Source organism: Stegodyphus dumicola, chromosome 12, assembly GCF_044657685.1.
Source record: "Stegodyphus dumicola isolate Sdum_Otavi_A_Nest chromosome 12, ASM4465768v1".
NCBI classification, from domain to species: domain Eukaryota; kingdom Metazoa; phylum Arthropoda; class Arachnida; order Araneae; family Eresidae; genus Stegodyphus; species Stegodyphus dumicola.
In genome coordinates this window covers 18122993-18148301 of record NC_140779.1, presented here as the reverse complement: position 1 = coordinate 18148301, position 25309 = coordinate 18122993, and the positions used below count along the sequence as shown (strand labels likewise).

The 25309-nt window shown below is 31.9% G+C and overlaps 2 protein-coding genes across 2 annotated transcripts in view; one reads left to right on the top strand and one right to left on the bottom strand.

The window, feature by feature from the left end:
* Rim2 (replication in mitochondria 2) overlaps positions 1-20746 on the top strand; it is a 30801-nt gene extending 10055 nt beyond the window's left edge. Inside the window, exons 3-7 of the mRNA XM_035362707.2 lie at positions 5510-5587; positions 5695-5795; positions 13411-13477; positions 16231-16505; positions 19733-20746. Of these exons, the coding sequence (XP_035218598.1) occupies positions 5510-5587; positions 5695-5795; positions 13411-13477; positions 16231-16505; positions 19733-19983 (772 nt within the window). The 3' untranslated portion in view covers positions 19984-20746. The remainder of the gene's footprint in view (positions 1-5509; positions 5588-5694; positions 5796-13410; positions 13478-16230; positions 16506-19732) is intronic.
* A 2597-nt stretch (positions 20747-23343) lies between these two features.
* The window catches only part of LOC118191834 (EF-hand domain-containing protein D2-like), a 102506-nt gene continuing 100540 nt past the window's right edge, over positions 23344-25309 (bottom strand). Inside the window, exon 4 of the mRNA XM_035362692.2 lies at positions 23344-23723. Coding sequence (XP_035218583.1) covers positions 23580-23723 — 144 coding nt within the window. The 3' untranslated portion in view covers positions 23344-23579. The remainder of the gene's footprint in view (positions 23724-25309) is intronic.

Genomic DNA, 25309 nt, shown 5'->3' with positions numbered 1-25309 from the left:
TAGATTTGCATAGAAAACAAGCAGGGGATATATATTTGGTAACTATGAATGATCAATCAAAATTTTTTGCAACAAAATTTTCATGTAAAATATGTATTGTTGCGTGCTTACGGATTCATAATAGATTGAACGCACAAGTCCAATAATATGTTCATAAAATTTATTTTTACCCAAATAAATATTTCAGGACTCTGGAATTTTCTACAGAAATATTTGTGCAAGTGTTCACGGTATTACACAGTGTAATTAGTAGTTACACTTGAAACTACTAAGAATATTAAACACAATGCAATACAAAGCGTATCTAAAGAGGAATTTACAAAATGTCAGATACCCATTTACACAATGTTAAGTGTATTCTTACTTTTCTGGCATAGCTTTCTCTTTAAATTTATTTCACGTTACACAGAAAAATACAGCAATTTTGTATGTATAGTTGCACCGAAGTCATCTATGTACAAAATTCGTAATAACATATTAACATAAAGCCTATTATTTTGAGAGATGGGATTCTTATTCAGGCAGCCATAGATTTTGATCTTCTAACCCTTTCAGTAAATTAGTTTTCATAATTTTTTCTAGAAGTTCTTGTTATGACTCGCCAGAACTGAAGATTTATTTAATGCTGAAGAAGAATGGCTGAATAGCAGATACATCAGGACACCATGTGTATTTGAAAATGTGTGACAGCTATACTTGGAAACAAATTTCCACCAAGAAAAAGGGATATAATTGCCCAGTAAAGAGTAAAATGGTTGATGAGCAATAATTTATTCTATTGAAGGAATTTAGCTATATCTGTGATATGCCGAATTTGCTAGGAGAATCATACAGATCATTTTCTTTTATCTGGCTGGAAGAATCTGTACAGATCATTTTCTTTTATCTGGCTGGATATTGTAATATCTATAGTAATAAGATCTAAGGAAGGAATAAAAGCTTTTGGGGAACTTTTTGTGATGTCTAGTCAGTTGTAAGAGTCACAATGGATGGGAAGGGTTTTTTTTTAAACATGTAATATTTTGTTTTTGTGGTTTTATGGAGTACTATTGTCTGCTTATGGAGTACTATTGTCTAGCATTATAGTTGGGGCTACCTACCAGGTACTGTAAGTAGCATGGACCAAGAAATCAGTTATAATTCCAAGGGTGTAGGTATTTAAATTTTTTTGAAGGTTGGGGGAGTTTAATCTGACAAGGATTTCAGTGAAGAGGAAATAGAGTAAACAGTGTAATAAAAGAAGAAGCTCATTAATTATTCAGTACAGCGCTGGTTTTGTTTGACTGTGTGACTTTTTATATTTTATTAAAAAAAATCAATTTTGATAAAACAATAATTCTACTCTGAATTTATCAGAAGCCACATCTTATATCAAAAAATTTTCATAATGCATTTATAGCTGTAATTTAATTTCAGTTACACATTTCCAAATTTGAAGTATATCATTACATACCCCATTTCTCCCGAGAGAAAAAAAAAAAATCATGAGATATTTCCCAATCATTTTCTTTCCCTTTTTTTCTCTCTCTCTTTTTTTTCCTCAGAAATGTCATTAGCAGCAAAAATCTTGCAACATAAAAATATTCTTGAAAGTAAAATTTATTGCATTGGAGTGTAGTTGTTATTATTTGTTATAAACTTCTGGAGTTGATAACAGAAAAGCAGTTTTTTTGGGGGGGAGGGGGAGAACACAGTTTTACTGCTGCTACTTAAATGGGTGAGCAGAAATATTTCCTTTTGTGGATTGAGTATGCAATCATGATATTCACTATGATGGGAGACAAGTGTCCTATATTTATTATTCTTTTGTTTTTTTTAAATTGTGGATAAAAATTAGAAGTGTATTGAAGAATAGTTGAAACAGGATTAAAAATCAGAAGTATGATTATATTCATCAGATTTTTTTTCATTCTTTACCTTTGTATATTGGTAATTATTTTCAAAATTCATGGTATAACATGCTAAAGTAAATGTTGAATAACTGTCAGTATTTCATATTTTGAGTGTTTGATGCTTTTATGATGCTGTAAAAAATTGTATTTTTATTAAATATATGAAATTATGTATCTTTAAACATATCTGAAACATCAGTCTTTAAGCCATGTTCTTTCTGCTTCTTCTAAAATTGATAGCATTTTGATATGCTTTTCTGTATCACATTATTCTTTTAACCATAATGTGAGGATTTTTTTTCCTCTTCTACTTTTTCCTGCTATCTTTCTAACACATCTGTATGCATTGTGTCTTGCATGGTTTGTATAGCTTTGTCGATGTGAGCTGTCAGCTGTGTAATCGTAAAACGTAGCTTGATCCATTCGGTTTTCTTAGTCTATTTTTATTTTTCCTGTAAATATAAAATTTTTTGTAGTCCATTCATCTAGAAGAAAAATTTGAAAGCTAACACAAATGTGGCATTTGGGGATGCCAGTAACATCATGGTGAATGTAAACATCAAGCTGAAGCTCAGTGTTGTTTGAAATTTGGGCAATTTTTTTTAATGCTTGAAATTATATTATCTTGTAAATACTTAATAGATATTTTAAATTATATTACTGAAATTCTTAAAATAAATACTATTTTTAAATCCTATTTGTTTGATTGCTTCAATTTATTTTTGCTATTTATATGTGTCTGAGATTCATTTTCTCTTCCAAAAGCAGCTATAAGCAAAATAATAGCTAAACTTATTTATAAAACTGCCATGTAAGGGGGGAAATGATAAAAGTTTTATGCCTTTTTGAGAATATGTTGAATCTTTTGTTTAATTTTAGTCCATGATGAAGGGGAGTTGCAGGTACAAGTGACAGAATTTTATGGTTAGTAATACTGGTGTAGTCCCTACTGCACAAACTGTAGCTTTGGTGCAGTTCTAATGGAGAATACTGTAGGGGATAGTCTGAGGATCTCTCACCCTTCTTCCTCGACCACCAAATCACTGGCGAGGGTGATTCAGTGCAGGATTTACGTATAAGCTATGCAAGCTATAGCTTAGGGCCCCTACTTTCTTGAAGGCCCCCAAAAATTTAAAATATAGTATAACAGACTTATAAAGTACCCCATATTTCAAATAGCTTGGGACCTCATCAAGTCTAAATCTGGCCCTGACTGTCTTTTATTGTAAATGCCTCATACTACACAGATCACAAACTAATGTAACTATCAGGGGAGCTAAATAAACTACACTAACATCTTTAATCATAAAGTAGATCAAAAATTTTTTTTTAGTGCCAAATGTACTGGAACTATCTACCTGTGTGGATGACTTTCCAAGGAAAAATGATGTATATTTACATTACACACGGAGAAAGCTATGATGACTTCATGTGGCAAGGAGGAATCTGTAACCAAAATGAATTGAAGAGAGATATTAACAGCTTTCGTGATTTAAATTGCTAGATCTGCCAGTTAATCATGAATTTATCAGAGGTCTTATTTCCAAGATCATTTCATTCCGAATGTATTCCAAGGGTGAAATAAATCAAAATTTAAGAGTGAAATATCTGTTATACAGTACACAGTCTGTAATCCGGACTCGTCAGAACTTCGGCAATTCCGGATTAAGGGTTTTTTCCAGATTATAGATCATCATTTTAAATCTGGTAAGATGGGATGCAGAAATTATGCAATTAAAAATATGAAACCGTAATTTATGAAATAAAGAGCAATTATGATCTAAAGGTTATCAAAATTTACAAAAAAAGGAACTTAATATTTATTTGTTTACTTTATTAAACATTTTTGTCAATGAAGTTGTTTAAGTTGCTTCGTTTTTTGTGCTAAATGCGCATGCGTAAACATTAAACACTCATCGCGCATGTGTAAAGCATACAAAAGGAAAAGTTTGTGGCTTTGAGGTCCAGATTATAGATCATTCCGGATAATGGACGTTCGATTACAGACTTTGTACTGTAATTTTTAAAAATGTGTGTTGTGTGTTTCTTTTTCACTGTCTTCTTGATCATTAGTACAACTGTATATGATGCATTCAATATTTTTTAAAAAATGCTTTGCAAAATTTGTAAAGGTTATTATTCTTGAAACACAATTTTGTGTTGTTTTACTTTTTCATTCGTGTCTGTTGCCATTTGGAAAATTTCTGATGTAGACACCATATGACTTCCTTGTAGGGCCTATTAAATTATATACATTTTATGTTTCATTTCATTTAAACTTATTTTCTTGAATTTCATTAGAAATATATTTCTCATTCAATTAATTCAGTTTTCACTTTGCCGCTAGGCAGTCAAAATATCTTCATTAAAATTGAAAAATATAGAAAAACATAAAACTCGAAATACAGTTAAAACAATTAAAAAACAGTTTTTACAATTAAAATTGGAGTGTCTACGCAAAAACAAGCAATTCGGCCAGCGGGCAAAAAGACAGATTTTTCAGTGCACAGAACTGGAGGTTTACTTTTAGTTTCCTTTGCAAAATGACACTGAAGGTGCAGAAACTGACTTAGTTCTGCTAAGTTTCAAATACAGTCAAAATATATGTTTTAAATGTGGCTAAGTTCTTAACTGGAATATAAGAACGACATAATTCAATCATTTTTAAAGCAAAAAATGCGCAATTTACCAGCATATAAGAATTAAAAATAAAATTTAAAAAAAAAAAAAGGACTCACCAAGGTGAGTAACAGAGTGGATATATATTTATATACTTCTAGTGCGGTCAATTGGGACCAAAAAGAGAGATGCACAACTACATGTTCTAGCAGTCATGTATACAAAATGTCAACATTCTGAGGCTGCTTGTTTTTGAGTTATGTGAGATTTTCCCTTCCTTTAATTAAAAGTCCATTATTTTAATTGCCAAGCAGTTTTTTAAATGACTAAACTTTTGCATAGTATGTAGCTGTGGAAAAAAAACATATTTGAGTCGTTCACTTTCTTGCATTCATGAATTAAAATATGCACTGCTATTAGTGACATTTTAAATTTTTAATCATCAGTTGCATTTTTTAAGGCATACTTTTTGAATTTTTCATACTTTTGGTTGATTTGATATAGTCTGAATTATTCTTGCAACAGTGTGTATCTCCTTAAATATTGTTATAATTTTTCTATTTCTGAATGAAAACCAATAGTTTCTTATTGTTTCTTAACTCTGTATTTGAAATGAGACTATAATATGTTGACTTAAAGCTTTGCTTTGATTCTCATTTTACTACAAAAATAAGTTAAAAATATGTCGTACTTATGATTTACACATTGAAGTTTAATCACTTCTTTCAAATAATTTCATTTAACAAACAGTATTTTGTCATTATATTTGACAGATGGTAAAACATTTGCTAAGTATCCTTTAAGTAATTGTATTCAGTATATAATAAAATTAGCACCAGATAAACTGCATAATTTCAAATTATATTGTTGAATTCTGTAACAAATAAATCTCTTATCCTAGTTAAAAGATATATTGGCATGTTAAAAATAAATTGTTTTAAATTATGTGGTACATTTTCAGAATAAAAACTTCATACTATTATTTTTTTTCTTTTTAGGCATATTGTTGAAACTGAAGGTGCTAGAGCTTTATTTAAAGGTTTGGGTCCTAATCTTGTTGGAGTTGCTCCATCGAGGTAAGTTCAAAGTAATGACAATACTTGTATAATTATATTTTTTATTTATTGATAATTATTTCCTTTATTTTTTGTCTATTATTGTTTATTTTATTTTATATTTTTAGGGCTGTCTATTTTTGTACATACTCACATACAAAGAATTTCTGCAATGAAAGGTTAACACCTGATACCCCTGTTGTCCACATTTGCTCTGCTGCTTGCGCAGGTAATAATTACATATAATTTTTTTTTATTTGTAATATAGTAAAATCTAAATTAATTCGGCTTCCTCATCAAGAATCCTACCTTACGAAAACAATGGAGAAAAGTAACCTTACATAAAGATATTTTTTTAAAAAAGTTATTTGCCCCCTCTCTCCCAGAACCTTTTTTTTTTAAAAAAACCAAACTTTCTTCATAGTGTTATTCTTTAAAGCTAAAATTATAGTTTAATCCAAGAGCAAGCACGGCCTTTGCAATAAAAACTATCCCTGCATGAAAGAATTCTAAATAAATTATACTGGTTATCATAATTTAAGGAAAAATCATGATTACTGAAAAAGTTACATGTAGAATTTTATGAAACTTACCCACAATATACAACACATAGTAAGGTATCAAATGACATAAAAAGAACTTACCAGACAATTATAGCATTATAGAAATTAGCACATGTATAAAATGAACAAATCAAAAAGTGTCAGTTTGCTATAGGAAAAGTACCTTCAATATGGAATATGATTGCCTCTATGTGTGATGCTTTCAATTATACGGTCTATCAGTTCCATAGGAAGCGAGAGCCATTGCTCTTGCAAAGCAGTTGCAAGCGTGGCAAGTGTCTGAGGGGGTGGATTGAAAGCAGCTAGACGTCTCCCTAAAGCATCCCAAACGTGCTCGATAGCAATCAAGTTCGGGGATCGACCTGGCCACTCTATGCGCATAATGGTTTCCTGTTGAAGATAATCATCTACGATGTGAGCTCTGTCTGTTCTTGCATTGTTGTCCTGTAATAGGAAAGCATCACCTATTGCCCGGCATATGGACGCACATGAGCATCAAGGATGTCATCTCTGTAAACCTGAGCATTCATGGGTCCCCTTGAAATGATATGGAGGTTTGTGCGTCCATCCAGAGAGATGCCAACACGGAAACTGCCTCTTCCTTATGCATCTCTTTCACTGTTTGAACACTTTTCACTGTTTTTTTTTTTTTCAGATGTTTGACGGATGATAATGGGTTCCATGTTCTCTCCATATAAAATAACAACTAGTATTGTTTTCTAAACTAAACTAAACCTGGACTCATCCATAAAGAGAACATCCCTCCATTGATCAGGCATCCAGTGGACATGTTCTGCCCACTGCAAACGATCTCGCCTATGGCGTGACGTAAGCGGCACGCAAATGGCTGGTCGCCTCACATGCAGACTACCTTCGTGAAGCCTTCTTCTTCTACGTTGACACCAGCCTTCCGGTGGCTGCAGCAAGGGAGGAGCTAAGAAGAGTCAAAATAGAGGTTCTATTCTTGCATGCACATAATGTCAAATATCGGTCATCGGTGCTTGTCGTAGCAGTTGGCCGTCCTTGGCTGAACCTACGAGATGCCGAATCTGTGGTTTGAAATTGCCTCCAAAGTCTATGAACCACTGAAGGACTTGCATTTAGCCATCTGGCCACTTCTATTTGTCCTGCCTCTAGTCTGCGAATGCCTCTCCATCGTAGTTCTGCAGGCAAATGGTGCCTAGAGATCATTGTTATGAATTGGCTATCTCAGATTTCTGATATCACTATCACAGTGAAATATATGGGCTTGCTCTCAAACATGGACATTTATGCTCCTCACAGATGATGTATTCTGAGTAGTATGCCACTAATTTACATATTGCAGTTTTACTCAGATACTCTTACATGGCAACATATTCAAATTTTACACATTTTGGCTTATTTTGAGGGAGTTATCCCTATTTTTGTGGTTTTTTTCTTAATTTATAATAACCAGTGTATTAAGAAAATTATCTAGTACCTTTAGTGTTACCAGATGTGAATGAAGGTTATGTTAAGGTAAGTTTTTGGGAGCTTTTCATAGGAATTTTTGAAGGAGCAGTTTTTTCTTGTACTCGGTATCTTTCAACGTAAATTATACTACATCTCAAGACCGTAACATTGGCCATAGTATTCTGTATAGAATAAGTATGTTTATACAAAAGTAATTTGGCATAATAAAAGTATTTTGGATATATCCATGCAGAAGTCCCCCCCCCAAAAAAAAAGTAAAATGCTATAAAGTTGACATAAATCTACCAGTTCATGAAAAATTATTTACTGTTTTCTATCCAAATATTAGAATAGATTTCTGTAACATTTGACAAACTTTTTTTCATTTGTAAAAGGAATTTCACCTGTTACTCAGTCACATGCTAACATTTCATGGTAGTTACGTATTACCCCATCATCAGTTCTATGGCTACCATAGAACTGTGAATGTAATGGAGATTCTGTCAAAGTTGCACCATTTGCTCTTGCAGAATTCTGAAGGAGCTGTCATCTCTTTATTTAATAAATGATTAGTATTCTATCCACTTTATTTTCACACTTCCAAATTTACTGGAAGCCCTGTTTTAAGATATGATCACATAACTTTTAAACTAATCCTCTGTTTGCCATTGTGTAGAAAGACTAAATTTTAATAATTTCTTTCAGAATTCAGAGAAAAAAACATACCAGTAACAGTTAATTTATATCCTTGTTCATAAAAACAAAAACATAAGGTTATCAGAGATCAATTGAGTTTACATCAAATGAAGGTGGAGACATTATGAGTGTGTTGTGATGTTGCGCACATCCAAAACTGGCACTTGCTTTGGTGACACTTTCATGGTCGATGTGATGATACATGTGTAGATGTTAAGATGAGACTTAGTGATCTCAGAATGTTATACATGAACGTAATGGATTTTGAAATTTTTTCTGTTGGTCTGAAGGTCATTTTCATACTTACTGCATATTAAATGGTGATACACATAATTGCTTGCTTTGAGCAGAAAGCATCTCAAAAGGTCAGTCATTATTTTAAATAACATAAGTGTGTAAATTTGTATTAAAATGTACTTTTGCTGATCAATTGTTGCATAGTCAATTTGAAAAACTAATCACAGATTATTTAGATGCTGCTCAGTTTGAATGACCAGATTGTACTGTATGTAGTTTTGTACTTAAGAGAGTTGTAACAAGTAAATATTTATGTACTTAATTTGGAGTTTATATTGAAGGTTTTAATTCCAATTTTTTTGTTGTTGAATTTGATATGAAGTAGCAGTATTGTTTTTTGTAACTTATGATCTCTTAATGTACAGAGTGAGAAAGTAGTGCAAGATTTTTTGACTGGTCATATTATATTAAGATTCTATCCTTGGAAAATGTTGCCTGAAAGAGTTCAAAACATTGTACAGTCAAAAGTCTTTAATCCTTACTCGTCAGGACTTTGGCGATTCTGGATTATCAGTTTTTTCGGATTATAGATCATCAGTTTAAATTTGGTAAGATGGCATGCAGAAATTATAAAATTAAATAACTTACCATAATTTATGAAATAAAGAGTAATTATGAGCTAAAGGGTATCAAAATTTACAAAAAAAAAGGTTAATATTTATTTGTTTACTTTATTAAACATTTCTTTCAACGCGCGCATGCGTAAAGCATACATTACGCATAGTCGAAATTAGAAAATTGCAAGCAGAAAACTATTTGATCTGTATTCGTGATATTTATAATGAGGAGGAATTTGATTTAAATAATATCAAAGAGGGAGTACATCGAGATGAAATACTACATTTAGTAAGGAATTATAAGCCGAATAAAATAAAAACATCTGCCTTGAAGATAAGGATAGTGCTGACAGATCAACTTCCGATTCATTAGGCACCGCCACATCCCCCCCCCCCGGGCAGAGCAGCTGTAAATGATAAACAGATTTCGGAATGGTTAGAGAAACAAAGGATATGCCTTTATCCATTTTTTTGCACAATTCCACTTTTTGATGGACATCGAAACATGCTTTCGCTTTGTAGATCCTTTGGCAGCTCCAGAATCGGAAATTGTTTTTGACATAATCAAAAGTTCAAGCTTACTTTTATAAAATTGCTCTAACAGTCTGCAAAAAATAATAAGCCGGATCCAATTGGAAGATTAAGGAACAATGCAATCTGCAACATTAACTAAAATAGATAATTTTAGCTTAGTGTATACCGTCCGTTATACATTAAACGTGTATGCGTAAACGTATTAATGCGCATGCGTAAAGGTATTATGCACATGCGTAAACGCATTATGCATTTACGCATGCGCAGAAAGTTTGTACTTTTGAGGTGTGGATTATAGATCATTCCGGATTATGGACGTCCGGATTAAAGACTTTTGACTGTATTATATTGTTGCATAAAAGTACTAACCAGGCCTACAGCAAGAAATTCTTTTAATTTTGAAAGCTTCAGTTATTGAAAGATGAACCATTAGTTAGAGGCATTGACTGTTTGAGTAGTTTGTATGCTCAGTTTTAAGAACTTGAATTCTTTTGTGTTTAAGTTTTGCACTTTGATGTCATTGTGTGCCGAAATAATTGTAAGTTGCAATAAAAAAAATTTAGACGTTTAAAAATTTGAGAAGAAAGCTTCAGGATATTTTAAATTATTTATATTTATCAATAACTGTTTTTCTAAACATTAGCAATTATTAATTTAATTTTTAAGTTGGAATTATTACTTTTATAAAGCATCATATACACAGTTGGCCACTTCTTTGGCATTTTTCTGTTAATAATGTCAGTACTCAAAAGTGCGCTACAGTTGAAAATTTTAGCCTGTTTATATCGTATCATGAATATTTGTGCAGTGAGGTTGTTCTACAAAAGCGGGAAGTATAAATATCAGTCTAGGAATTTTCTCTCCTAGATTTTCGCTTGCTTAAGTAGATGAATTGGCAGCTGTCAACTTGCACGTGTATGGATATAAACACTTTCAAGTTAACTGAAAATATAATGTTATTGATCCTGACATAGGATTCTATGTGGAAAGGGTGAAATTAAAATCAGGATGTCACTGGCCACCATCATCTAGATAGATTCTTTATAAAATTTATGCAGTTACATTTGCATGAAAAGATGTGAATGTTTTTGGCAATGCTTTATGAAATTGGCAGTTTTATATCTTGTGTGTAATATGAAATTAATTTGCTAAGATTTTATTTTGAATATTGGTATTTGGATTTTCCATTTATTCTGGAATTAATGAAATCATAATTTTTGCCATGAAACTTTTCTTATCGTTGTTAAGATTTCTGCCATCTAGTTAGATTCTGTGCCATCGTTTTATGTTTAGCACTAAGTGGCACCCCATTAACAGAAAAATACATATTTGTCTTTTGTTGAAAATAATATTTTTGCCATCCATTAAAAATTATTCAGCTTGACTTTATTTTGTTATGTTAGAGCAGCAATTGTCATCTTGTAGTAATAAAGGATATTAGCAAAATTTTGTAATCGCCATCATTTTCTATCTTGCCTACAGTGATTGGGTAGCTAAGTATTGGCATTGCATGTTAAAATTCCTGTATATGATTCAGATTTTGAAACTAAATTTACAAACATTCTTGTTTGGTAATAAATATGAGAGGTAATGGCTGTGGTTCAAAGTAAAACTAAGTTAAGCCACAGAAATATTTAATTATTTACATAATGTACAAAGTTACAGGTTATGTGCTCTAATTAGCACAGACAAAGTGAAACGAGCGAATGTAGCATAGGTACATTCTTCAACTACTGACTAAACTAAATTTGCTTCCTCTCACAAGAGGGCGCTATGTTAAACCAAACACATGCTTTTGTTTTGAATAATTTCTTATGGTTACTATTTTTTGTACTAATATTAATTAATAGTTTTTAAAGAACATAAATCGTCTTTAAGGTGAATGGTATCACTGTTACTGGATAATGTTAGTCATCACTGCAACTGACCTTAATTTCAAATGAATAATATAATTAGCTGAGGTATAGAGAAAGGAAAGAGTTATAATTCTACACTGTAAAATATTTAAATCACTCAGTACATTGTACCAAATGACCCTGAATGTAATTTATTTTAAAATGCAGTGAGACAAATCATTACCATTTTTTCGCAAACAAATTATAATTATGCATGCCCTTAATTTCAAATTAATAATATAATTAGCTGAGGTATAGAGAAAGGAAAGAGTTATAATTCTACACTGTAAAATATTTAAATCACTCAGTACATTGTACCAAATGACCCTGAATGTAATTTATTTTAAAATGCAGTGAGACAAATCATTGCCATTTTTTCTCAAACAAATTATAATTATGCATGCCCTTAATTTCAAATGAATAATATAATTAGCTGAGTTTATAGAGAAAGGAAAGAGTTATAATTCTACACTGTAAAATATTTAAATCACTCAGTACATTGTACCAAATGACCCTGAATGTAATTTATTTTAAAATGCAGTGAGACAAATCATTGCCATTTTTTCGCAAACAAATTATAATTATGCATGCCCTTAATTTCAAATGAATAATATAATTAGCTGAGGTATAGAGAAAGGAAAGAGTTATAATTCTACACTGTAAAATATTTAAATCACTCAGTACATTGTACCAAATGACCCTGAATGTAATTTATTTTAAAAAGCAGTGAGACAAATCATTGCCATTTTTTCGCAAACAAATTATAATTATGCATGCCCTTAATTTCAAATGAATAATATAATTAGCTGAGGTATAGAGAAAGGAAAGAGTTATAATTCTACACTGTAAAATATTTAAATCACTCAGTACATTGTACCAAATGACCCTGAATGTAATTTATTTTAAAATGCAGTGAGACAAATCATTGCCATTTTTTCGCAAACAAATTATAATTATGCATGCCCTTAATTTCAAATGAATAATATAATTAGCTGAGGTATAGAGAAAGGAAAGAGTTATAATTCTACACTGTAAGATATTTAAATCACTCAGTACATTGTACCAAATGACCCTGAATGTAATTTATTTTAAAATGCAATGATACAAATCATTGCCATTTTTTCGCAAACAAATTATAATTATGCATGCCATTTCTAATGAAGCAAAGTACTGATTCCAAAATATAATATGCAGACAAATTTTACATTATTATTTGCAACACATTGACAGTAAAATTTGGTTTGAGTTATAATATAATGAAATACAAATCAACGGGACTTTAGCAATTCTTGATTTTAGAGCATCAGCTTAAATCTAGTAATGTGGCATGTAGACATGGCAGCATTGGGCATCCATATATGCATTGTTCAAGTCAGATAGAAAAAATGCTAGACAAGGGTGGAAATGCTAAAAAATGCTAACCAAAAGGTGGAAAAATGTTATCCTGGCCAACATCAGTATAGCAATCAATTCATTATCATTGGCCACCGTGGGATCTGCAGCCAGCTGGTGTTTAAAAGTGACATGCTGGTAATCTGAGTTAATGGGAAGAAGAATGGCACTCCATTCCTGTTTTTTTTTTTTTTTTTTTTTTTTCCCTCTTTCCCAAGTATGATATATTCTCCATTCCTGCACTTCATAAGCTCAGAGAGGAGTTTTTTTTTTTTTTTTTTTTTTTATTTATTTATTGTTGTTGTTATTTTAATATTATTTATATATTTATTTACTTATTAGATGGTGGTCTGAAGGTCCTAAGTATTGGACCTTTTGACTTTTGAACTTTATACTGAATATGGATAAAATAAATGTTTTTTATGTCTTCATTAAATTTTTGATAATGTTTGATGTTCTGTTGTAATTCTTTATAGGGTTTATGTCATGTTCCTTAACAAATCCCATCTGGTTTGTCAAAACGAGACTTCAGTTAGATCAACGGTAAGTTCATTAAATGTTATTGTTTCATTTTGCAGGTATTTTCATTTTCTAAGAAGTCTAAATCTTATTTTTTAAATTAAAATATTCCATGGTACTTAATAGAAATAATTAGTCAGCTTAATGTATTAAGTACATCACCATATTCTTCTAAGAGTTTTCCCCATCTGCTAGTAATTTTTCCACTCTTATATACAGCTGTTGATAGCTGAATTTATTGTAGTTATTTATTTATAGCTGAATATTTAGCATGAATTCTTCTGTCATACCTTTGCAAAGTATAATTTTGAAAATTTTATTAAATTCACTTCAAAATTTTTTGTTAATAGTTTGAAAATGTGTGAATATAATTTATTCTGAATCCTGAGACTACTACAATTCCAGATGATGCTGATCATTTCTAAATCTTAATTTATCTTAGAAAGGTGATGTTCATTATCAAAGTCTGTTTTTAAAGGATGCCCCTTGCTATGTGTTCACTTAGGAAGGTGTTCCTACAAGAGGGTTTTTATTAGTCTTGAAAATGTAAAAAAAAAAAAAAAAAAAAATGGGTGCAAAAAGTCAGGTGAAAATATTATTCTTTGAGGCATTAATAAAATGCTACCAATGGATCCAGAATCATGGAGGTTTATGAGCATATAGTGTCTGTGCAGCAAGGTGCAATCAAAACGGGGAGCTGAAAGTCCACTTAGTCCTGTCCTGTGCTGAAACTTGTATATAAAACTCTTTGGATATCATTTATTAAAATACAATGGATGCTTTCCCTCAAAAATGAAGTGGAACTGTGCAGTTATTACACTGGGACTACTCCTGTATGACCAATGGAAAATTTCTGTTGTTTTTACCCACTTCTGTTTTGCTATGTGGATTTTCTAGTCTGGCAAAATAAAAATTGTTGCCACTTCACATAGGCCTGTTAGTGACCAACCGAATAAGACTGCTAAATATCGAGAATTCAATGTAGTTTCAAATTCTGGCAAACAAGCTCGCTGCATGGGTATTTTTTGGCTCTCTCATGTATAACATGAAATAAATCTGTTCTTAGAAGATAGTCCTTTGTGAAGGTATCACTCACTGTAAGCAGACAGATATTGCATGCTTTGTTGTAATCAAAACAGTCTCATTTATCCAGTCTATCACCATTTCACTTTATGAAATGCTGGATGCAAGGTTTGTGTATAGATAGGTGATCCAGTGAAAAAATAGTACAGCCTTCTTTGTTAAGTGCAGAAGTGGTTCAGATGAGTTTGCAGTTTCAAAAACGTTTTATAATTACCTTTAATAACATGCTCAATATTATTTGAAATATTTAAATCCTTGGACCATAAAATTATTAATTAGTGCCAAATAATCAGTAAAAATTGTTTTCAAACTCTTTAAAATATTTTCCATATTTGCTGTATTATTAGTTACAAAACTGCAAGTTTTGCATTTAAACCTATTTCCAAATTTTTTAATGTCATTAAAAGCAAGGATAAATAAATTTTCACTTATATGTGTTGATGATGAATCAACGATAAGCAGATACCCAGTTGCACAAACTTATTCATGGATTATAGCTTTATTGTGGATGTACAAGACCAATCATGCAGCATTGTGCATATTGTTAACTAAAATGTTACAGCATTTCTCTACTTGGTCTTCATATCTGTAGCAATTTACATTCATTCATAGACAGGGACGTATATCCAGGATGCAGCATTTCCATTAATTTTATGAAACAAGGGTTTTCTAGTCCTATGCATTTGTTAGCGTAAACGAATGGATTTTTGAGAAGATGCTGTTTTTACAATATATTTAGATCATACACTGTGCGTTTTGAATTACTGCATTTATCAGATTTACCTTCAAGACTTAGATGAACATAAAAGTAACACATGTTCTTGCATTGTACAAACATGGATTGGTTAACCCTTTCATAGTAAAGTTGCCCGTGCATATTGTCAGGTCGTCCGATTTACACTCATTTTCTACCTGGTGCTTTCTCCCATCATGTTAGTGCATGGCTCATTGTTTTCAGGAGTTGTTAAATGACATGCCAGGCATCTTTGAAGCCATTAAAGTAGTTGTCTTATATGAATGCACTTCCCTCTCCTTTGTTTATCTTCAAAGTTTAGCTGTTGATGCTTGCAGTTGCAATCCTGTCCTAAAGGGAAACTGCACACGGTGGGGGAAAACCTTACAAAGATCCCCAAGAGAGATAAAATAAATAAATTCATCTAAATAGTTATTGTTAATGCTGTAGCGTTCTACTTTGTATCTAGGGGAAAGGAAATCCATTCTAACAGAAATTTGTATTTACAGGCATTTCAGATGTCTGAGAAGAACATATTTTGGTATCTATCGATGTGTATTTGAAACAGTTTCATTCTTAAAAAATTTTCTGTTTTTTATATTCAGCAATTAAAACCTCTTGAAAAGCGCTATTATCTTTTGATTAAATATTTGATTATTGCTCCTCGTGTTTTTAAAACATGGAAGAATATAACAATTTTAATCCTTTGGGGGGAGGACACTGACTAAAATAATTGTTACCCTGTTATGAATTGGATATAAATATTGCATAATAAATTTCTGTAAGTTATGAAGATGAAGAGAGTAAATGGAAATTTAAAATTGGAATCTGGATTGAGATAGCAATTTTTATTACTTTTGTATTTATGATTTTATGAAAATTGAGCACGTAAAAGTTTTGCTGTATTGCTTCTGTCTGACATTTTTCAAATTTAAAGTAATTTCTTTTTGTTCTCTTTTAGATCTTATGGCAGCATTAGTACTGTACAGTGCATTAAGGATATATACAATTCTAAAGGAATTCTTGGTTTTTACAAAGGGATCACAGCCTCCTATTTTGGTATTTCAGAGACTATAATACATTTTGTAATATATGAATTCATTAAAGCCAAATTGCATGAGAGAAGATTAAAGAATCCATATCAAACTGATAGGAAGTCTACAAGGGATTTTGTAGAATTTATGTGTGCTGGTGCTATTTCTAAAACATGTGCATCATGCATAGCCTATCCCCATGGTAAGTACAAATTTACATTAAAAGACTACAATTACATAGAGCAAAGTTATTGCATTAAGATTGATGGTGTGGGTATTACTAATTAGTTTATTTTCTTAATTCATCAATCTTTGTTGTTGTGCATCTTTTCTTGTTTTTTACCAGTTTGGTTTTGTAGCGAATAGAAAGGGCTGCTCATACCTCTTAAAACATTCAGAAGTATCTATCATCATAAGTTAGTTTCTAGTTTTACATCTACTTTCTTTGCAACCATAGCCTTGTTCATTAGTGCTATATTTTACATGATCAATTAACACTTTGTGTCATCTTTAATACATTTTAAAAGCTTAATAAATTAACATAAAGAAGTCATTAATCTTGATGGCAGCCTCATAACACATTGGACACAGATTCTGTTCTGTGTTCCATGGTTAAGATCTGTTGTTGTCAAACCAAGATGACACTTGACTGGCTTTGACCACTCATGTTTATAAGCTTCACATTTGGATTAAAGCTACTTTATTTTAAGCCTAAGATAACTACTTTTCTTCTAGTTATTCAACCATAACTATTGATAAAATACAAATAATTAAATAGATCACGGTACATTATGTTATTGATTATCTTTTCATTGATGTATAATTTAATGTTATTTATTGCAAAAAGAGAGAGAGTGGTGTTATGACACAGATTTTTTAAGAGAATCCCCCCTCAAAAAAAAGATTTCCTCTCTTTTTGTCATTGGTGTATGCACTGAAGGGCCATTCATTACATTATGATCACCCTGTTAATAACATGTACGACCACCTTTAGCCCTCAAGACTTCCAGCACTCAGCGTGGCATTGACTCCACAAGGTGTTGATATGCAGTCTTGAGGCATCTCATACCAAGCGCTCACCAACTGATCCTGCAGTTCCTGCACATTGCGAGGGGTTAGCATGGCAGCACGAATTTGGTTTTCCAGGTGGGACCACAAATGCTCTATTGGATTAATGTTAAGTGAATTGAGGCCAAGACGTGACTTGAAGGTCACTAGAATGTTCTTCGAACCACTTTAAAGATTTGATCCTTATGGCATGGTGTATTATTCTGTTGGTAAACACCATCCTCCCTGTTGCCATGAATGGCTGAACTTGGTCTGCAACAATGATTACATAGCATATAGCTGTTGGGGATTGTTCTATGGGGATTATGGGTCCTAATGTTGCTCCATGTAAACATTACTCACACCATAATACTCCCACCACCAACTTGTGTCTGTCTAACTGTGCATCCGGAGCCAGGGTTTCATTTGGAAATTGGCCTATTAGCACATCCCGTCTAATATGGGGTACCTGAAAATGTGATTCGTCGGACCAAGTTTCTTCCATTCTTTTAATGTTCAGTTCCGGTGTTTCTTGGCCCACTGTAGATGCAGCTGGCTATTACATGCTGTCACTGCAGGGACATGCTTTGGCCTCCGGCTGCATAGCCCCATAAGCAGCAATGTATGTTGCACAGTTTGTTGAGAAACATTGTGTGGGTTGCCACTGTTGTAGCTCTTCGGTTACAGCGAACAATGCATAGCAATCTCCACTCTCCTCTGGAATCGATGTGCCATTGACGACACACTGCTGGGCGGCAACTTGTCATTTCACCATCTATACAATGTTTTCGATATGTGCTTGCAAATGCACGTGAACAATCTACTAAACTTGTCGTTTCTAATATTGATGTTCCCAGTTCCCGAGCCATAACGATTTGACCTTTATCAAAGCCTGATAAATCAGCTGCTTTTCCCATTATGTTGCTAATGGTACTATTTTTGGAAAACCCCAACATCAGCCGCACACACGCAGTGGTTTTGTTCCTATTCGAGCCCATTGCTATAAATGGAGGGTGGTCATAATGTAATGGCTCTACGGTGTATATGCTAGAATCAAATATGTATATGTGTATACTTGTGATATCCCTGATGGACATATTTCCATTGGTTGTAAGCTTCAATTTTTTAAGTTAAAAAATCTATAATGCATAATATGAATCTAGGTGTTACAAATAACATATCTAATATATGAGACTGCTCAGAGCCACCAGTGACCGAGCAGTAAAGTTACTGAACACCTTGTAGTTCGACTTGGATTCAATTCCAGATGAATGGATTGGCTGCTTGAGCATTTTCATGGTTTTCCTCATGTGTATCATGGATATGATAGTTTCCTTAAGAAAGTTCTCCACAAAAGCATCTCTTCCCTTAAGCAGATAGCCCTCGAGTGTTTGACCATAATCAAATAAACCAATAAATTGCTTTTTTCTCGGTTTAAAAATCATATACTATATAATCATTTTTGGCTTTTATAAAAATCCAGAGTACCTTTCCATTTCGCCAGAGCAAATCTCGCCAAGTAGACTTTATTGGCGAAAACACACAGTATACACATAAAAATTGTTGACAAATGTTAGTTCTAAGAATTTTTTTATTTTGAAGGTATAAACATTTTAATGTTGTGTAAAATTTTTTAAGAAAGCCAATAAATAAAGACAATAAATTTGTAAAAAGACGTTAATTTAAGAATTTACATTGCTTTCATCGTACAACATCCTGATTCGCCGCTTGCTTCGTATCACGTCACCCCCAAGTGATCTCATATCATGTAAACTACGCTACAAAAATCTAATTCTCTCAGTAATTATCTACATTAATTTCAAGTTTAATCTTAATTTGGAATACAAGTTTAAATGCAAGCATTATTTCAATTCGTACGACTAGCTTACTCAGAAATTAAAATTGCAGTGCTTTACTTCACTAGTGCATTCTCATTAGAATTGATGAATTTAACCCTTGACTTTGTGCCTTTTCTATATTTTCACCATCGGGTGAGCGGTGTGATTGCATCCTAATTGACTTAATTACCGCCCGCGAATGGCCTTGGGGCATAAAATTGAACTATCTGGTGTAAAAATTCTATGTAATTGTATGCAAGTATTGAAAAAAACAATCTGATAAGAAATGGCTGCGACATGTTTTGAAAATATAAAAGTTAAAGTAAAAGGTTACCAGCGAGGATATTTCGTTTGGCATCGGTTGTACCATTACTGGCGACTTTATCAGTTACGCCGGCAAAACGGAAAAGTACCAAACTCAGATTTCAAAAAGCAGATATTTACCAAAATAACCTTGTAGTTATATACAAAGCCATTGTGATCTCTCATTTCTTGTATTTCTTCCAATAAATTTTAATTAGATTTTTTAATTTTTTTATTTTAGAAGTTGTAAGGACCAGGCTACGGCAAGTGGGTGATAAATATAAGTCATTTTTCCAAACTCTGTGTCTGGTGTACAAAGAAGAGTCTCATCATGGATTGTACAGAGGTCTGGGTACACAGTTAATTAGACAGATTCCAAACACTGCTATCATGATGGCAACGTATGAAGCAGTGGTTTATCTTCTAACGAATTATCAGTGTACAGTTCCCACAGTGCCCATTCAGATTTGTGAAGAAGATGAATCTTACTGAAGCTTATTTTTAATATGCATGTATATAGATACTTGCCAAAAGTTTTATACGTCAAGAAAATAGTGTATAAAAAGATGTGTTGATTTAATTTTTTATAGTTATATTTAACTCCATTTTTGATTTTCAAGTTTCATATCCTAGCTTGAAGTATAATTTTTTTTTTGGTTGTTCCTATGGGAACAATGCATTTTTTCATTTAACACTGAATCAATTTTTTTTTTTTTTTTTTTTTAAATACTGGTTGCTGCTATTTCAGAATGAATTTGCAAGGAGTGGTGCTTTCTTTTGAATGTGACATTGTAAATATTTTATGGAAAGGTTGAGTATACAAGGTAGATCAACTGTATTTAGTCCTCAGTTTTCTAGTCTTCCCATCCCTTGTTACTTTGTGTATCAAAGAAATTCCTTTTTAAGTGGGGGGAAAAATAATGATTAAACATTCCTTTGTAATAAACTAGAACTGAATTTTAGCAAGTTTTTTTTTTAGTTAAATGAAATTTGGAATTTGCAAACTAGTTAAAAATAGAGCTTTGAGGTATATAATAGAAATGAATTTATCTGACTCTGAATCATATTCTAGAAATACATGTTAAATCCTTGAATTGTATACATTATTTGTATTTTAACTAAAGACTTTAAAACTTGTATATAAAATAGTCAAATTCCATGCAATATTATTGTATATATTTCATTATAGCACAAGTGACTTGTTTTCAATTGTATAGTGTACAGAATCTTTGAATAAAAAATATTGTTTCAAAAACATTGAAATATAATTTATTTTAAAATTACTTTCACAATGAAAATGTACGTATATATTAAAAAAATTCTGTAATTATTTACAGATACATAAGCTAAATAGTCACTCATAATCTTTGAAAGTATGCATATTAAAAATTACTAGACCAGTAGTCACAGATAAACTTCTAATAATTGAATAGATAGGATACATTATGGTACTCATTAAATAGTCTTTTGGTTATTTAATTATAACTTTTGACAGACTTCAGATAATTAAATTGATTAGGGTACATTATGCTACTGATTAAATTTTCATTAAATATATATATAATTTAATGATACTTACTGCAAAAACAGTGCATGGTGTTACAAACCCTGAAAAGCAGATTCCCCCCCCCCCCCCCAAAAGGTTCCCTGAATTTTTGTCATTGGTGTATATGTATATATATGTAAAATAAAAAATTTGAAGCAAACTTCTAAATTTAATTCAGTATAACCTCTTATTTTCTATTTCATTTGGGAACTTTGTCTGTCTGTCCTAAAAATAGCGTTTAAGTCTAAACTGCATCATTCAAATTAATCATATGATTTTACGTAACCCTTAATGCAGATGCCTCTTGACCAATTACCAAATTCCAAACCAAAACTTTTCACATGCTTCCATCTTGCTTAACTATGCACTTCAGCTTTGCTCTCTACTGTGCTAACATGTAATTTTACTGGCTTGCTTTCTATCTCAACAATATCAAAAATGTAAACCTTCTGTGGAAAGGCACGACAAGAGTGCCAAGTGATCTGTGGCCACGTAACGTCAGTTGGAAATAAAAATGAAATTAAAACCGCCTTGACTGCCAAGTTCTTTGGATACTACGCAATCAAAATTCTTCTTCAATATGGATTTAAGCAAGCATTGATCTGCTCTGGCTTTTCCTTGCGCTTTTATTTTATTATGTCATATATATATACTAAAATGAAATATGTATTTCTGTATGAGTATAAAATATATATATGGACAAAATTTACAGTTATTTTACTGCTTTAGTCTACAAGAAAATGTGTGATAGAATAAATTTCCACTTATTTGTATTTGAGAGTTTCTAGGAGACTGTATACTCGAGAAGATAAGTTCTACATTTAAAAAATATATATATTTAGTGAACTGATTAGTCAAACAGCAAGGCAGATAAAAATCCATTGGAACTTTTATAAACCACTTTTTATAAAAATATGTTAAATGTAATACATTTTTAAACTTATTTTTATCTGGCTTTAAGGATGTAAACATAAGAAGTAGAGGAAATTAAATTTCAAAATGTTTTTTTATTCAGTTGCTCATTTAAATGGTGGTCCCTAATTAAAATTTCTCCTAAAATAAAGATATTTTCTTTATCAATTCAATATCTATAAATTTTGATTTGAAATACTATATACAATAATAGAATTATAATAGATAATCCATGCAAAGAAAGTGTGTAAGGCTCTAATAAATCAGATTGTTGAATTAATGTAATAAACATAGCATTATCTTAGCAATGTTTAATTTGCAAACACCAAAGATTTACTACTACATTTGCACAAATATGACAGTTTCTTTTACAGATAAACACTACTATCACAAACTTACGTTTAATGCCCCCCCCCCAGTACATCTGTGAACGATTGCATCAGTTTTACTGAATTTCAAGATTATAAAACCTCAGTTGGTTTTCTCACAACTCCCTTATCCATCTGAATTGCACAAGATCTGATTCTACCATCTAGTTCAGTTAATAATTGTTTAATCCTATTTAATATCCAATTATAGTGTATCATTATCTTTTACGAGTGCAACATCATTAATCTTAAACATGGGAAAAAAATTTTTTTTGGAGGTTTTGAAAACAGCCAGCTTTCCAACAGACTGATAGATGACGCCCCCAAGTGCCACTATTTATCACAATGCATCCCTTAAAGCACAATACCACCGCCACCAGCTTGTGTAAGACCTGCTGTACAGGGGGGAGCAACTGTTCCCTGGAAGACTGTGTACTCTGACATGACCATCAACGTGATGAATAAGAAGATTCAACCGACCAGGCAGCTGTCTTCGGCTTATCCGTGGTCACGCTTTCGAGACATGAGAAACAAAATTTTTGTCTATCGGCCCAGTAGAACGAGAGAAACTGGGGGGGGGGAAACCCGCAAACTGAAAAAAATTGTGCCAAGTTAAAGTTTTGAATTTCTCCGTAAATTTCGGACCAATTTTACAAAATTTAATATCTAGGCATAATTTGAGTCGTAGAATTGAAATATGGAAAAAACATTGGTATGTTATTTCAGGAAAAGTCCGATTTTGTGTCGAAATACCTGTATTAGAACAATGCTAGATATAAATTTAATACATATCCTATGTAGTGCTTTCGAGGCATGAAAAACACAAGTTGAATTTCATCAATCGGCCCAGAATACGCGATATATGTAACTGTCCCCACCTTTTTTTTTTATTAACCGTTATTTGTGTTTTAACTAAAGTCTTTAAAACTTGTATATAAAAATAGTCAAATTCCATGCAGTATTATTATATATTTTAATTATAGTACAAGTGAGTTGTTTCAATTTGTGAATAAAGCATCATTTGGAAACATTGAAATACGATTTATTTAAAAAATATTTTCACAATGAAAATGTAGGTATATATTAAAATATTCTGTAATTATTTACATATACATAAACTAAATAGTTACTCATCATCTTTTAAAGTATGCATATAAAAATCACAAGACTAATATTTACAAATAAAGCTCCTAAGATAAAAAATGTTTCCATTTTCAAAATAATGTTTCCAGATATCTTACAAGCATTTTTCCCCCTGATTTTTATGCAGCAGTCTGGCTAAAAAAGTTAGCCTTTTCTTTAAATGCGGCAATTCTTTGCTTCTTTTCTTCCTCTTGCCGTTTTCTTTCTTCTTGCTCTGCTCTGATCTCTTCTTCAAACTTTGAACTTGCTGTCTGTTCAGCAATCTAACAGGACGAGAGAATATATCAAAATTTATAGTTATTCCTAGTGCTAAATCTACAGAAATATAATGTACGATAGAATAAATTTCCATGTATTCATATCTGAGAGTTTCTAGGAGGAAGAAGACATGAGAAGATCAATTCTGCATTAAAAATCTGGAAAATATATACCATATTTTCCTGCGTATAACGCACATCTATAATTTCAAGCTACATTTCTTAATTTTTAGATATATTCGCCGTATAACGCGCACCCAGTTCTTCACAAATCAATCTAAGATACATGTGCAGTGCTCTTATCTTTTGAGGTCTCTTATTCGAACATTTGTTTTAACCTTTCGAACAATGGTAAACCACACTGACAAGTGATAAAGGGAACAATATGTGTGTGGGTTAAATGCTTGGGGAGGAAGTAAATATCCAACAAAGAGAGTAAATTGTATTCAATGCAGTTGTCCAAAAGAATGCTATTGTAGAGCACTTCCAACCTGAATGAATTCGTGGAATTAGATGTTTTCTCTTTGTGTAGTCATTTGAAGAGAAAATCGAAGGCTTTAGTAAATCGCATTTGCTTTAGTCGAAACACAGTTGATTTAGTGCTCCTTTTAGTAGTAAATATTAGTAAATACCGCTTCTGCAAAAAGAAACAAATACAGTACTTGTTTCAAATGCAAAGCCATTTATTTTGCGAAAGAAAATGCAAATCATGCTGCAGCAAGGATGTTTGGTGTTGGTGAAAGATGGAATGGATAATGATTATTTATTTATGGATCAAAATAACAAGATATGATAAAGGTGAAACATTCAATGATACACCTGAAGATAGAGTGGAGGATGAACATGACATGCTCAATTTTGCATTTTACAAACATGTCAAATGCATATTGTATTTTTAAAATAATTTTTATCTAGACTTTAACGTTAAAACTTTTATACTAAAAAAAAATTGCCAATTTACTAACAAAATTACTTCTAAAGTAATTTTTATGCTGTTTAAAATCTTCAAAGAAAGGTTTTTGCCCAAGTTGAATCCCTATACTCTAGTAACTTTCCACACACAAGAGCTGGTTTATTTAATTTCAGCAATGCTATCTGCCTATGGGGAGGATGCCTTTGTGGAAGACTTTATAAAGAAAACCGGCTCGTATACACGTTACACATGGGGAAAACTACGAAAACGCCCATGCAGCCAGACAGCGGTATTCGAACCTCGGTCCCAGCTACCAGTGTTCATCGACTTTACTGCTCGGCCGCTGGTGGGCCTCTTTTTGTACACAAATGCAAATGGATCATTAACACTGCTAGCAATAAATAAAAAATATTAGACTTGAAATGTTTTATTAAAGTTGAGCCCATAAGAGAAAAATACTCTACAGCTGCTATTTTTAACATTTTCTCCCTATCTGACACAGACAAGCTTATTATGTAGAATGTAAACAAATCTACTGCAAGGTGCATTTAAATTAAAATTTGGCTTCTGGAAAAAAAAGTGGCCAAATAAATTCAACACACATACCTAATTAAATGCAAAAATTTATATTAAAAGAAAATAGAATATGCTGTCCAAAGTAAAGATTTATCTAAATCAA